At 40.2% G+C, this 15,051-nt stretch overlaps 1 protein-coding gene across 2 annotated transcripts in view; it reads left to right on the plus strand.

Annotated features, from left to right (window-relative positions):
- THADA (THADA, armadillo repeat containing) overlaps positions 1 to 15,051 on the plus strand; it is a 438,429-nt gene that overhangs the window by 322,719 nt on the left and 100,659 nt on the right. For both annotated transcript variants that reach the window (XM_027865188.1, XM_027865189.1), the window contains exon 31: positions 7,095 to 7,189. In XM_027865188.1, coding sequence (XP_027720989.1) covers positions 7,095 to 7,189 — 95 coding nt within the window. The remainder of the gene's footprint in view (positions 1 to 7,094; positions 7,190 to 15,051) is intronic.

The following is a 15,051-nucleotide window of genomic DNA, read 5'->3' on the forward strand; positions in this document are numbered from 1 at the left end:
GGTGGTGGTGGTGGTGGTGGTGGAGGTGGTGCTAGTGGTGGTAGTGGTGGGGAGGAGCTCCATAAATTGTGTGTGTGTGAGCTCCATAAATTATATGTGTGTGTATATATACATACACACACACACACACACTCACTATAATTCCTAGAACACTTGGTATTTTTAGACAGATCTGTTGTGTCTCAGGAGAATTCCATTTGATAGCTGCTGAGCTTGAGGCTAATGGTTTAACTTTAAATCAGAATCAGAGTATTTAGATTTCTTTATTTACACTTGGAAATTTATATGCCTTCATGTGGGTGTCTCCAAAGAGATTCTCTCAGTGCCCCTAACTATAGCAACTCCTAATAATTTTATAACCTAATGAAAGAAGAGGTAGCAAATAGATTTCTTGACAGTGACTAATTCAGAGGTTGAACTCCCCTAAGGGTGTAAAACTCTCTAAGTATCTCTGAGCAATCAGATAAAGGTCCTAAGTATTTTGTTGTCGTTGTTGTTGTTGTTTGTCCTTTGTTCTCTTAGAGGACCGTGACTTTAGGCAGGAGAGTCATGACTTGCAAGTGAATTGGTTTTAAGTGAGGGAGGGCTGTGCAAAGTCACCAGCCTCGTTTTCTCCTCCAGAGCCCTCTGCTTCCAGTGGCCAGATATAGATCAGGATGACTGGTAGTGGCTCTGGATGCAGTGGGAGGCCTTGGCCTTTTGGAGGTAGAGTCTTTCCCAGGTCTCAGTTCTTCTGAGGCAACGCCCATTTAGTGATTAAAGCAAGTCCTGAGACTGTCAGTTTGCTTAGTGAGGCTGCTTTTAGAACGATAATAAAGAAAGACTTGGGGGAAGAGTTGAGGTTTAAATTTTGAACAAAGGATAGTGTTGTAGCTTGGCAAGTACCTAATGAATTATTTGTACCTTGATAACACACTGGCTTCCTCTAGCCACAGCTGAACATCTTGGGGGATGGTGGAGGGGGGCTGTGAGCAAGGAATTCTCATTCCTTTTGATAGGGCCTGTTCCTCCTCCAGAATGGTGCCTTTCTTCCTCCAGGGAGCCACCAAAGTTCTGGCCTACAGGGGTGGGAACCATAGCTCTCCACTGTGGCTTGCGGATACTGGGGTGTCATTGAGGTCTTCCCAAATAGGAACCTTTTGGCCATACCCTTGTCTCTTCAGCAATTCTGTAGAAAAGAACATATTGTTTAAGCTCCTGTAGGGGCACTCCAGTGTTCTGCAGCTCATAACTACAAGCATTGATCCCTCATGGTATCACCAGGATTCCAGAGGTGATGGGAAATTCCCCTGTGTCATTAAAAGCTTCCCCAGTACTCTTGCCTTTAGTTGAACAATGGAATCATCATTTAGCTTGTTTAAGAGTCCCCACCATTCTCCTGGGAGTGGAGGAGGAAAGCTGTTTTAATGAAATTAAGAGTGTTCCCAAGGTAGTGAATTAGCCAGATTCAAGTGCAACTGAATGTCTGACTTAAAAAGGAAAAAAAAAATAATTGACATGTTTGCAAATATGGTTCTAAATGGAGCCTTCCCATTTTACCCAGATGAATGAGATTCATCCTATAAGGGGGTAGTGCTTGAAACTCTTTCCTGAAATCACTTTTATGTGCTGTTGTTATCTGATACACAACCTATCTGTAAAACACAAATAGTGTTAATTGATTTCAGAGTGTTCTGAGTGTTCATTGCAGTGTGAGCAGTGCTGGGATTGTTCATTTGGGGAGCCGGGGTGGGGCTAGGGGTGGGAGTGGGGATGGAGGAATCTCAATCCTCACCCCCAGTCCCACTCATCTACCCAACCCTTAGATTTCAGTCTCCTATCTAGCTGACCTCCTCTTCCCAGGAATTTCACTTCCATTATCGAAGTAGATTGACAGGCCAAGATTCACCCTTAGGTCTTAAAGGATCATGTCCAAGTTAGAACAAACATGAGAGGTGGGAGTAAAGGGCAAGGAAGAGAGAGATAGGGCAAGGGGGGAGGGGTGAAGGTGAGAGGAGAGAAGGAAAAGGGAGGAGGGAGAGAGAAAAATAGAAAGAGATGAGGGGAAGGGAGAGAGAGAGAAATAACAAGAAAGAAAGAAGAGATGGAACAAGAGCAAAAATAAGAGAGAGAAAGAGATGGGGAAGGAGGGAGGGAGGAGAAAGGAAGAGGGGGAGGAGAGTGAAGGAGAGGGAAAAGAAAGACAGAGACAGAGAGAAATAGATGAGGGGGAAGGAGAAAGAGAACAGGAAAGAGAAGAGATGAAATGAGAGCAAAAACAAGCAAGAGGGAGAGAGATGGAAAGGAGGAAAAGAAAGAGGAAGAGGGGAGGGGAGAAGGAGGGAGGGAGAGAAGAGGTCAGAGTCTGAGCTTTTCACATGGGAAATTTACTTTGCCCCTGAACTTTTCATATTGGAAGTACCTTTCACCCCCAAAGCCTCTCCCTCTGATTGGCGTGTTCCTCCCAGAACCTCAGGCCCCAGCCTTTCTTCATTCTTCTCCAGGACACACTCCTGACTCTCTGGACTTTCTCTCTTGTGCCCTTGAAGCTGGCATGCCCTCCTTCCTCCTTCCCCGCATTCATATGTTATCTTCCCCCTTTAGAATGTAAGCTGCTTGAAGGCAGGAGCTGTCTTTTTACTTCTGCTCATATTCCCATGTTTAGCACTGTGCCTGGCATGTAGCAAGGGCTTAATAAATGCTTGTTGACTCGGCCTGACCCATTTTACAAGCATGGCCAGCAGGAAGCCCAGTTCTGTGATTCTCCCACAGCTCCCAGCTATCTTAGAGGGTGGAACCCTAAATAGTTGACCTTAGATCAGAATTTCTTCCAGAGCCAGATTGGAAGTTGGAGTCAGCCTTTCCTCCATGGGACCGTCCGTGGTCCCCAGGTTCCTCCTTTTTTCCTGGAATCTGACACAGCTGTATTTGAATGTGCTTTTCGACGTCCAATTGGCTGCATTGAGCTGACCTGACCCTGCTGATACTGCTGTATCAGCAGCTGTAGCAGACCTAGTCACATCCCACAAGGTTGGAAGGGCCGCCAGGACATGTCCATTCTGGGGAAAATGTAGGGAAAACCAGCCTGGCAAAATGCTGCAGATTGCTTAGTCTGTGTGTTCCGTACCTAAAGTCATCTGAGCTTCCCAGTGACTTTCCACTCTTGTTCTCTGCAAGAGTCATGATAATTAAGAGGGTGAAAGGTGTAACCATGTGTATTTTAATGTCTCTGCCAATGAATGACTCTGTGGACTGATAAACATAATGGACCCCATCCAGCAGCAACAATACATGACTCAGTGGATGGGAGCTCTTTAAGAACAATGAGGAAGCAGGAAATAAATTACTGCACTTAACAGGACCCTGTTGCATGAAACTCTTTGCCTAGAAGCCTATCCCAACCACATTTCTTCCATCTTTTCTATTGGACAACATACCGCCTCAAGTCTGTGTAGTCTCTCCGTGGTTTCTATGCTGTCTTCTCATGATCCTACTCATTCTGACCTCCTAGCCTTTTTTGTCTCTTTTGCTCCTCTTGGCATACCCTTCTCCTACACTGTCGATCTGAATGTATTCATCCTTCAGAGTCTTAGCTTAAGTCCCAGTCTTTTTATGCCTCTGGGTCCGTTTTTCTCCAATTTAAACATCTCTCTTTCCTTTCGCTGATCCTGTATGTCACAGACTCAAAGGCCTTCGTTCCCCCTCCTAGTTCCCCTCTTCTCGACACTTTGTAGCTTATGTGTGCGTCCCTCTTAAACTGGGCTGCTCAGAACAGAACACAGCATCTCAGATGTGGTCTGACCAGAGAATGTGCCATCTTATTCCTGGAAGCTGTTCCTCTCTTAATGAAGCCTAAGATTGCATTAGCTTTTTGGTTGCCACATCATACTGCTGACAGTTATTGAGTTTAGAGTACACTAAAACCCCCAGGTTTTTTTCCAGCAAACTGCTGCCCATCTATGCCTCTCTGATGCTTTTCTTGTAAAGTGGATTTTTCAGATCCAAGTATAAAGTTTTACATTTATCTCTTCAGAATTTCATTTTATTAGTTTGGCCCAAAGCTCCAATCTAAGGAGCTCCAGCTAAGGAACTTGTATCATAATTCACAGAAAAAACTGATGCCATTTTCTGAGAGCTCCCTCTTCTCCCTGCCTCACGTTACTCAAATATTTTCCCCTACTGTCTCCTCTTTCACCCCCATGTCAAGCAAAAAAGGTGGCCTTTGCTAAGGCTCCCCTCTCTCCATGCATCCTTGATATCCCACACCCTCCATGTCTTTTCCAACAGATTGCATCTTCTGTCATCTTCACTGTCTCCCTAATCTTCAACCTCTTGCTGTCTGTTGGTTTCTTCCCTGCTACCTACATGCTCATGTATCCCCAGTCCAGCCATCCCCACTGGCTCTTGGCCTATTTCTCCTCCCCTTCTCAGTTATACTCTTTGAGAAAGCCCATCCACCCTCAGTACCTGCACTCTCCCTCCTCTCACTACATCCTCTGCAGTCTGGTTTCAGACGTCATTCAGCTGAAGTCACTCTTTCCAAAGTGACCAGGGATCTCCTCATTGCCTTGCCTTTTACTCACTCCTCATCCTTCTTGACCTCTCTGCAGCTTTTGACACTATCAATTCCCTTCTTCAGAGTATTCTTTCTATTCTGTTTCCACCATGCTGCTTTCTTCTGGCTCTCCTTCTGCCTGACCACTTCCAGTCTGACCACTTCTCAGTCTCCTTCTGTATCATCTCATTTGATATCTCATCAGTTTGCATGGATTCAACACAGATGATTCCTGGCTCTATTTACCCAGTCCTAATCTCTCTTCTGAGCTCTGGTTTCACATCACCAGCTGCCTTTTGCCCTTCTCAAATTGGGTGTTAACCCAAATTCGACATGTCCAAAACTGCTCACTCCCTTTCACCCAAAACCCTCCCGTCTTCTCAACTTCCTGATTACTATTGAGGGCACCTTCGTCTTCCTGTCACTCAGACTCCCAACTTTGGTCTCATTCTTGACTTTTCACTCACATTCACACATTGCCACTCCATCCAATCTATTGACAAGTCTTGTGATTTCTGCCTTCACATCTCTCATGTATTCATCCTCTTTCTACCCAGCCACACATCTGCCACCATGGTGCAAGCCCTCATCATCTCTGAACTAATTCCCAGCTGGACTATTACAATAGTTGAGTGGTGTCATGGATAGAGCACTGGGCCTGGAGTCAGGAAGACCTGAGTTCAAATCCAACTTCAGACACTTACTAGTTGTGTGATCTTAGACAAGGCACTAAATCTCTGCCTCAGTTTCCTCAACAGCAAAATGGAAAGCCCTACCTCCCAGGATTGTTATCAGCTTAGCACAGTGAAGCACATAGGAGGTGCTTAATAAGTGCTTATTTCTTTCCCCTTCCCTTTCTGCCTATAGTCTTCTGGTAGGTCTCCCTGCATCAAATCTTACTTTGTATCCTACACATAGCTATCAAAGTGATTTTCCTAAAGCACAACGCTGACCATGTCACTCTCTAAACTCCAGGGGCTTCCTGTTACCTCCATGATCAAATATAAAATGTTCCAACATTTAAAGCCCGTCATAACCTGGACCCTTCCAATCTTTCCAGTCTTTTATATTTTTAGTTCCCTCTGAGTATTCTCAGACCCAGCTGATGATCACATAGCCGTCATTCTCCCAAATTTATACCTTTTCACTCATTATCTCCCCTGCCTAGAATGCTCACCTCTGTCTCCTGGCATCCCTGACTCCCTTTAAGACTGAGCTCAAATCCTACCTTCTGCAAGAAGCCTTTCCCATTTCCTCCCTAACTGCTAATGCCTTCTCTAGGACTGCCTTCCATGTACTGTGCATAAATTTGCATGTACCCAGGGTACAACAAAGGAGGGACCTTGTTTTTCACTTTCTTTTTTTTTCCATTTGTTTGTTTTTCACTTTCTTTGTATCTCTGGGGCTCAGCACATAGTAGATGCTTAATAGATGCTTGTTGACTGACTGATCTTGACTTTATTCATTTTGTTGGCAAAAATGTTGGCCAAGACCAGATCACTATAGCCCTCCACTGGAGCTCTCCCACCAAGATGACATCGAACCATTGATGACCACCAGCTCTAAATTCATCTAGTTGTATTATTATCCAGTTTGGAAGTATCGAACGTGTGACCCACAACACTCCTGAGTGCAGACCAAACCAGCTTGAAACATAGTTAGGAAATATTTAAAATAAATAAATTAATAAAAAATATATAAAAACACGTGTGGTTTTCTAAGTCAGTATGTGGTCTGCAGGGATCCTTATGTGTAGTTTAGTGGGCCCTATTTCTCTTTTAAGAGTGATACCACTGGTCTAGTTCACATCTCTCCATCTATACCACAGAATCTGGAGGTCAAGGAAGAGACAGAGAAGGCCCAGATCACCGCATTCAAAGCTAGACAGTGGAGAAAAAGCCAGGCTGAATGGATGGCAGATGTGAGACCAGGCGCAGGCTTTTGACCTCTTATTGTTAATATGGCCTGAGTCTTGGAATTAAGGGCCTTCCTCCTCAATTTCTGGCTTTTTACAAGGAAATTTTACTTCTTCCTTTTCTATCTAGGACACAAGGTCTGAGGGTAGTTAATCTCTATTGTATGGTTTAAGGGGTAAAATTGTTTGCTCTATTTATTTTTTTAAATCCACTTATTTAAAAAACCAACAATGTTTGGCTCCCATGTTTTTAATTTCTTGCATTTGTTTGTTGTTTGGCTCGTTCTTTTAAACCCATAGTTATGGTTTGCCGCATGTCAGTGCCCTCTTTTTCTCTAAAATGTCAAACAGGGATTTTTCATGGCCAGTTTGGGGTTTTTCCAGAAATTACTCATTTTTACAGAGTGTGTTTTTCCTCTCTTTGTTTTATGACAAAGATAGTATGGATATGGTATGGACCTTTTATTTTTTGCTATTCATTATTTAGCCAGAGCTCAGAGCTCTTATATTAGCCCTAAACCTGTGTCTTCTGTTGATTCCTTCCTTGGGTGCCGGAGACGTATGACTGGCACGCTTAGTAATTACCACTGTTGCCCACAGGTACCTAGGATGGGTTTATTTACCTGCTGTCCTTTTACTTTCCAGGCAGAATCCTTGTTTGGTGACCAGAGCTGCCTGTATTGATATTCTTGTCCTACTGACTCGCTGCCTTGACAAAGCCCCAAAGGGAAGCCAGCCAGGTATGACTCATCAGATGTGTTTTGCAACTTGATTTGGAATCTTTACAGGATTTGCATTCCGTTTTGGACTTCATGCCGTGTGTGGGATTTTGTGTTGTTTCTCCACCCTGCTGCTTTTTTTTTTTTAGTCTAACCACACATCACATGAAAGAGGATCAGTTCTATTATTCCTCTGTTGAGCCATCTCTCAAGAAAACCAATGGATGCTGAAAGTTTCCATTTCATTCCTATTCAGCCCTTTGGGCAAAGAGTATGGACCTAGACCTTCTCTCTTTCAAAGGCTTTGGGAGAACCTTGTTCTTCATAGGATATTTTCTTTGAAAGGGCATTCAGTTTTGCTATGTGGAGATAGTCAAGCTGTCTTCATTTAATACCATAGGCTAAATATTTAGGAGTCTGTCTCAAAGTCCACCTCTGAAGTAATGCAAATAATAATTGCTATCTGAAGGCCTTGGCTTCAGATATCTCTCCCCTGAATATATATATATATATATATATATATATATATATCATTTAATCGTCATTCACAGAGCTGCTCCCTTAAAATAAAAGGGGGAAGGGCAACTCCAAATAAAAATGTTTCTTGATGTGTTTATATAAGAGGCCCCAGGAAGTTGCTGTACATGAGTTCCAGGCCACAGACTGAAACTGATTTTCATCAACACAAACTGGAATGCAGCATAATGAGCCTGTGACTGGTTAAAATCAGCCCCTTCTAATTGATTAGGCCTGTCTGAAGGCTACAATTACAAAGACAGGTTTCGAGCACCAGCATGCCAGTCTGTTCCTGTGTTTCCTTGTCTATGATTTGTTGTCTTCAGGAAATACGTTCAGGCTGCTAAAGTCCAGCCCTGTCCATATGGAATTTTGTTCCCAAATTCAAATGAATCCAGAGTGCATGGAGGAGACCTGAAGCTACCTCACCGAGATCTATATGTCTTAAACCACAAAGCCTGTGTCCCCAAAACATTCGTGAGATGCCATGCTAATGACCTCTTACTCTGGGGGCTCATGTTGGGTTCCACACATCCTTCCCATTTTGTTTGCATGAATGTTGGGATTATACAGAGATTAAAAATCAGATGTTACCAAAGATTTTCATTTTTAAAATGGGATCTTCCATCATTATGTTTTGCAACGGAAAATTCCATGTCACGGCATTTCTCCGTTTCTCTGTATGCTATATATGAAACCATTAACAGAGACTTACTGAATACTTACTAGGTGCAGGGTCCTGCTCTAGGCACTGGGGAGAGGGATGGAGGATATAAAAGTGTATCAGACACAGTCTCTGCCCTTATAGAGCTTAACAGTCTTGTAGAGGTGATAAAATATGCATATTATAATAGTTTGTAGTTCAGTCACTTTTCATTCATATCTGACTCTTCATGACACTATTTGGGGTTTTCTTGGCAAAGATACTGGAGTGGTTTGCTATTTCCTTATCCAGTTCATTTTACAGATGAGGAAACTGTTAAGTGACTTGCCCAGGGTCACACAGCTAGTAAGTGTCTGAGACCAGATTTGAACTCAGGAAGATGAGTTTATAAAAAATAGTAATATAAGATATAATGTGAAAATGTAGTAAGAAAGGCATAAAGTCCACTCATTCAATTTTATTAAATGCCTTTTATGTACAATACACTGTTCCTTGTGTTGGGGGGAGAAAGGTGATTCCTTCCAGATGGGAGGAAGGGACATCAAAGAAAGCTTCATGGAGGAGCTGGGTCTTAATGGAAGGGTTAGATAGGTGAAGCTAAGAAGAAAGGACATTTAAGGTATAGAAAGCTGAGTACAGAGAGTATAGAAGAAGGAAAACAGGGAATGTGTTTGGAGGATAGCTGATAATCTAATTTGTCTGCAGTATTGTATGTACAGAGAGAAGAGGGGGTAGTAAGAGATGAGATTGGCATTGGGATATTGGGGGCCCAAATCATGGAGGGTCTTGAATGCCAAACAAAAGTCTTTAGGCAAAAAGCTTGATAGTGAGAGGAGCTAGGTTTAAGAAAGATTAATCAGGTGGCGTAAACTAGAGGAGGAAGAGAAATAAGAGAGGGAGACCCCTTAGTGGGTTATTATGATAGTCCAGACAAGAAGTACTTCCCTTTGGGCATAGTTCCAAATTGCTCTCCAGAATGGCTGGATTAGTTCACAACTACACCAACAGTGCATTAATGTTCCATTTCCCCACATCTTCTCCAACATTTATCATTTTCCTTTCCTGCCATATTAGCCAATCTGATAAGGGTGAGGTGGTACCTCAGAGTTGTTTTGATTTGCATTTCTCTAATCAACAGTGGTTTAGAGTATTTTTTCATATGACTATAGATGGCTTTGATTTCTTTGTCTGAAAACTGCCTGTTCATATCCTTTGACCATTTATTAGCTGGGGAATGACTTGCATTTCTATCAATTTCATTCAGTTCTCCAAGTACTTTAGAAGTGAGGCCTTTATCAGAAACAATGGCTACAAAAATCGTTTCCCAGCTTTCTGATTTCCTTCCAATCTTGGTTGCATTGGTTTTGTTTGTGCAAAACCTTTTTAATTTAATGTAATCAGAATTATCCATTTTGCATTTCATAATATTCTCTATCTCTTATTTGATTATAAATTCTTCCCTTCTCCATAGATCTGAAAGGTAAACTATTCCTTGCTCTCCTAATTTGCTTATGGTATTACACTTTACGTCTAAATCCTGTTCCCATTTTGACCTTTTCTTGGTATACAATGTAAGATGTTGACCTATGCTTAGTTTCTGCTATACTGTTTTCCAATTTTGCCAGCAGTTTTTGTCAAATAGTGATTTCTTATCCCAGAAGCTGTTTATCAAACAGTAGGTTACTATAGTCATTTACTACTGTGTCTTGTGTACCTAAGGTATTCCACTGATCCACCACTCTATTTCTTAGCCATTACCAAATAGTTTCAATGATTGCTGCTTTATAATATGGTTTTAGATCTGGTTCAGCTAGGCCACCTTCCTTTGCATTTTTATTTTCATTAATTCCCTTGATATTCTTGACCTTTTGTTTTTCCAGATGAATTTCATTATTTTTTTCTAACTCTATAAAATAATTATTGGTAGTTTGATTGGTATGGCACTGAACAAGTAAATTAATTTAGGTAGAATTGTCATTTTTATTATATTAACTCGACCTACCCATGAGCAATTGATATTTTACCAGTTATTTAGATCTGACTTTATTTGTGGGAAAAGTGTTTTGTAATTGTGTTCATACAGCTCCTGGGTTTGTCTTGGCAGATAGACTCCCAAATATTTTATGTTGTCTACTGTTATTTTAAGTGGAATTTCTCTTTCTATCTCTTGCTACTGGGCTTTGTTAATAATATATAGAAATGCTGATGATTTATATGGGTTTATTTTATATCCTGCAACTTGGCTAAAGTTGTTTATTATTTCAAGTAGTTACCATCATATCATCTGCAAAGAGTGATGGTTTTGTTTCTTCATTTCCTATTCTAATTCTTTCAATTTCTTTTTCTTCCTTTATTGATAAAGCTAACTTTTCTAGTTCAATGTTGAATAACAGTGGTGATAATGAGCATCCTTGTTTCACCCCTGATCTCATTGAGAAAGCTTCTAGCTTATCCCCATTACAAATAATGCTTGCTGATGGTTTTAGATAGGTACTACTTATCATTTTAAGGAAAACTCCATTTATTCTTGTTTTTAATGTTTTTAATTGGAATGGGTGCTGTGTTTTGTCAAAAGCTTTTTTTTTGTATCTATTGAGATAATCATATGATTTCTGTTAGTTTTGTTATTGATATAGTCAATTATACTGATAGTTTTCCTACTATTGAACCAGCCCTGCATTTCTGGTGTAAGTCCCACCTGGTCATAGTATATTATCCATGTGATAAATACTGTAATCTCTTTGTTATTATGTTATTTAAATTTTTTGCATCAATATTCATTAGAGAAATTGGTCTATAATTTTCTTTTTCTGTTTTGGCTCTTTCTGGTTTAGGTATCAGCACCATATTTGTGTCATAAAAGGAATCTGATAGGACTTCTTCTTTACCTAGTTTTCCAAATAGTTTTTATAGTATTGGGATTAATTGTTCTTTAAATATCTGGTAGAATTCACTTGTAAATCCATTTGACCCTGGAGATTTTTTCTTAGGGAGTTCATTGATGGCTTATTCAATTTCTTTTTTTTTAAATGGGGCTATTTAAGTATTTTATTTCCTTTTATGCTAATCTGGGCAATTCATATTTTTGTAAATATTCAACCATTTCACTTAGATGGTCAGATTAATTGGCATACAGTTGGACAAAGTAGCTCCTAATTATTGCTTTAATTTCCTCTTCATTGGTGGTGAATTTTCCTTTTTCATTTTTGATACTGGTAATTTGGTATTCTTTTTTTAAAATCAAATTAGCCAAAGGTTTATCTATTTTATTGGTTTTTTTTTTCATAAAGCCAGCTCTTAGTTCTATTTATTAGTTCAATAGTTTTATTGCTTTTAATTTTGTTAATCTGTCCTTTGATTTTCAGAATTTCTAATTTGATATTTAATTGGGGATTTTTAATTTGTTCATTTTCTAGCTTTTATAGTTGCATGTCCAGTTCATTGGTCTCATCTTTCTCTATTTTATTCATGTAAGCATTTAGAGATATAAAATTTCCTTCTAAGAAATTTGGCTTTGGCTGCATTCCATAAATTTTAGTATGTTGTCTCATTATTGTCATTCTGTTTGATGAAATTGTTGTTTCTATGATTTGTTGTTCTTTAGGATTAGATTGTTTAGTTTCCAACTAATTTTTAATCTATCTTTACGTGGCCCTTTATTGCATGTAATTTTTATTGTATCATGATCTAAAAAGAATGCATTTAATATTTCTGCTTTTCTGCATTGGATTGTGAGTTTTTTATGCCCCAATACATGGTCAATCTTTGTGTAGGTACTATGTACCATTGAGAAAAAGGTATATTCCTTTGTATCCCCATTCAGTTTTCTCCAGAAGTCTATCATATCTAACTTTTCTAAAATTCTGTTCACCTCCTTAACTTCTTTCTTGTTTATTTGTGTTGGATTTACCTAGTTTTGAGAGGGGGAGGTTGAGGTCCCCCACTAGTATAGTTTTCCTGTCTATTTCTTCCTGTAACTCACTTAACTTTTCCTCTCAGAATTTGGATGCTATACCACTTGTTGCATATATGTTTAGTATTCATATTACTTCATTGTTTGTGATAGCTTTTAGCAAGATGTGGTTTCCTTCCTTATTTTTTTAACTAGATCTATTTTTGCTTTTGCTTTGTCTGAGATCAGGATGGCTACCCCTGCTTTTCTTTTTTTAAGTTCAGTTGAAGTGTAGTATATTCTGCTCTGGCCTTTTACCTTTACTCTGTGTGTGTCTGTCTCCTGCAAATGTGTTTCTTGTAAACAACATATTGTAGAATTTTTGTTTTTAAACCACTCTGCTATCTGCTTCCATTTTATGGGAGAGTTCATCTCATTCACATTCACAGTTATGATTACTATGTATTTTGCTCCATCCTATTCCCCCCCACCCCGTTAATATTTCTTTCTCTCCTTTCAGTCTGTCCCTCCTGACCAGTGTTTTGCTTCTGACCACCGCCTCACTCAATCTGCCCTCCCTTCTATCAGCCCTCCCTCCCTTTTCTTTCCCCTTTCCCCTCCTACTTCTGCCTTGTCTTCTCCCCTCCCTTCTGTCAGCCCTCTTCCCCATTTCTTTGCCCTTCTATTTCCCTATAAGGTAAGACAAATTTCTATACCCAACTGAGTGTGTATGTTATTCCCTCTTTGAGCCAAATCCAATGAGAATAATGTTCAAATAATGTTCACCCCTTCCGTTCTTTCCCTCTGCTGTATTAGACCTTTTGTGCCTCTTCATGTGATGTATAATTTACCACCTACTGCCTCTCCCTTTCCCCTTCTCCCAGTACAATCCTTTTTTTCATCCCTTAATTTTTTTTTATATCGTAACAAAATCAACTTATACCCACACCCTCTGTCTATGTATACTCCTTCCAAGTGCCCTAATAGACAGTTCTCAAGAGTTACAAGTACCATCCTCCCATGTAGGGATGTAAATAGTTCCAGGGGTGGGAAACCTGCAGCCTTAAGGCCACATGTGGCCTTCTAAGTCCTTGGGTGCAGCCTTCTGACTGAGTCCAAGTTTTACGGAACAAATCCTTTTATTGAAGGGATTTGTTCTGTGAAGTTTGGATTCAGTCAAAGGACCACACTTAAGGACCTAGAGGGCCACATGTGGCCTTGAGGCTTCAGGTTCCCCACCCCTATTTAATATTATTGAATAACATGTTTGTTTGTTTTTTCCCTGTTTACCTTTTTATACTTCTCTTGAGTCCTGTATTTGAAGGTAGAACTTTCTGTTCAGCTCTAGTCTTTTTATCAGGGAAGTTTGGAAGTCCCCTATTTCATTGAATGTCCATCTTTTCCCCTGAAAGATTATACTGTTTTGCTGGGTAGTTGATTCTTGGTTGTAATCTAAGCTCCTTTGCCTTCCAGAATATCATATTCCAAGCCCTCCAGTCCTTTAATGTAGAAACTGTTAAGTCCTGTGTAATCCTGACTTTGGCTCTTTGATATTTGAATTGTTTCTTTCGGGCTGCTTGCAGTATTTTCTCCTTGACCTGATAATTCTGGAATTTGGCTACAATATTCCTTGGAATTTTCATTTTGAGATTTCTTTCAGACAGTGATCAATGGATTCTTTCAATTACTATTTTACTGTCTGGTTCTAGGATATCAGGGCAGTTTTCCTTGATAATTTCTTGAAAGATGCTGTCCAGGCTCTTTTTTTGATCATGGCTTTCAGGTAATCCAATAATTTTTAAATTATCTCCCCTGGATCTATTTTCCAGCTCAGTTGTTTCTCCAGTGAGGTATTTTACATTTTCTTCTATTTTTTCATTCCTTTGATTTTATTTGACTGATTCTTGATATCTCATTGAGTCATTAGCTTCCACTTGCCCAATTCTAATTTTTAAGCAATTATTTTCTTCAGTTAGCTTTTATACTTCCTTTTCCACTGGGCCAATTCTTCTTTTTAAGGAGTTGTTTTCTTTAGTAGATTTTTCCCCCCAATTTGGCCAATTGTATTTTTTAAGGAATTATTTTCTTCTGTCATTTTTTGTCCTTCCTTTTCTAAGCTATTGACTCTCTCTCTCATAACTCCCATTTTCCCCCAATTTTTCTTCTCTCTTATTTAATTTTTTAAATCCTTTTTGAGCTCTTCTAAGAAGGCTTTGTGGTCTTCAGACCAATTCATCTTCCACTTTGAGTCTTTGCATGTAGGCATTTTGAAATTGTTCTGAGCTTGTATTATGATCTTCCCTGTTGTCATAATAGCTTTCTATGATCAGGGCTCTTTTTTGTTTTTCACTCATTTAAGTTGCGCTCTGCTCTTGGGGGACAGGGGCATTGTCCCAAGCTTCTTGTGTTGGGGGCCAGGGGCCTGTTCACTGGCTTTCTATGCCAGGACCTTGGGTGCTGGTGGCTTGCCTATTGCATTGGAGTGGCCTGGCCCAGTCACACCTGTTGTGCTGGGAGTTCCCAGGTTGACAATTTGCCTTCTGCACTTGAGCAGGAGGCCTCAGAGCTGGCCTGCTTTGCCAATAGCCTGCTGAGCCAGTACTGTGGGGCCACGGTTGCTGATCTGTGATGTGGCTAAAAACCTCCTGTCGGCTTGCCTGGACATCATCTCCACTGGGCTGTGCTCCCCTGTTACCCAAGTTTTTACCCATTTTACCCATTTTTCCTGAAGTCCTTCTATCTTAAGCTGGAAAATTGTTTCACTCCATCTTTTCATAGGTTCTGTAGCTCTAGAATCTGTGTAGAGGCTTG

Source organism: Vombatus ursinus, unplaced genomic scaffold (assembly GCF_900497805.2).
Source record: "Vombatus ursinus unplaced genomic scaffold, bare-nosed wombat genome assembly UNPS02014778.1, whole genome shotgun sequence".
NCBI classification, from domain to species: domain Eukaryota; kingdom Metazoa; phylum Chordata; class Mammalia; order Diprotodontia; family Vombatidae; genus Vombatus; species Vombatus ursinus.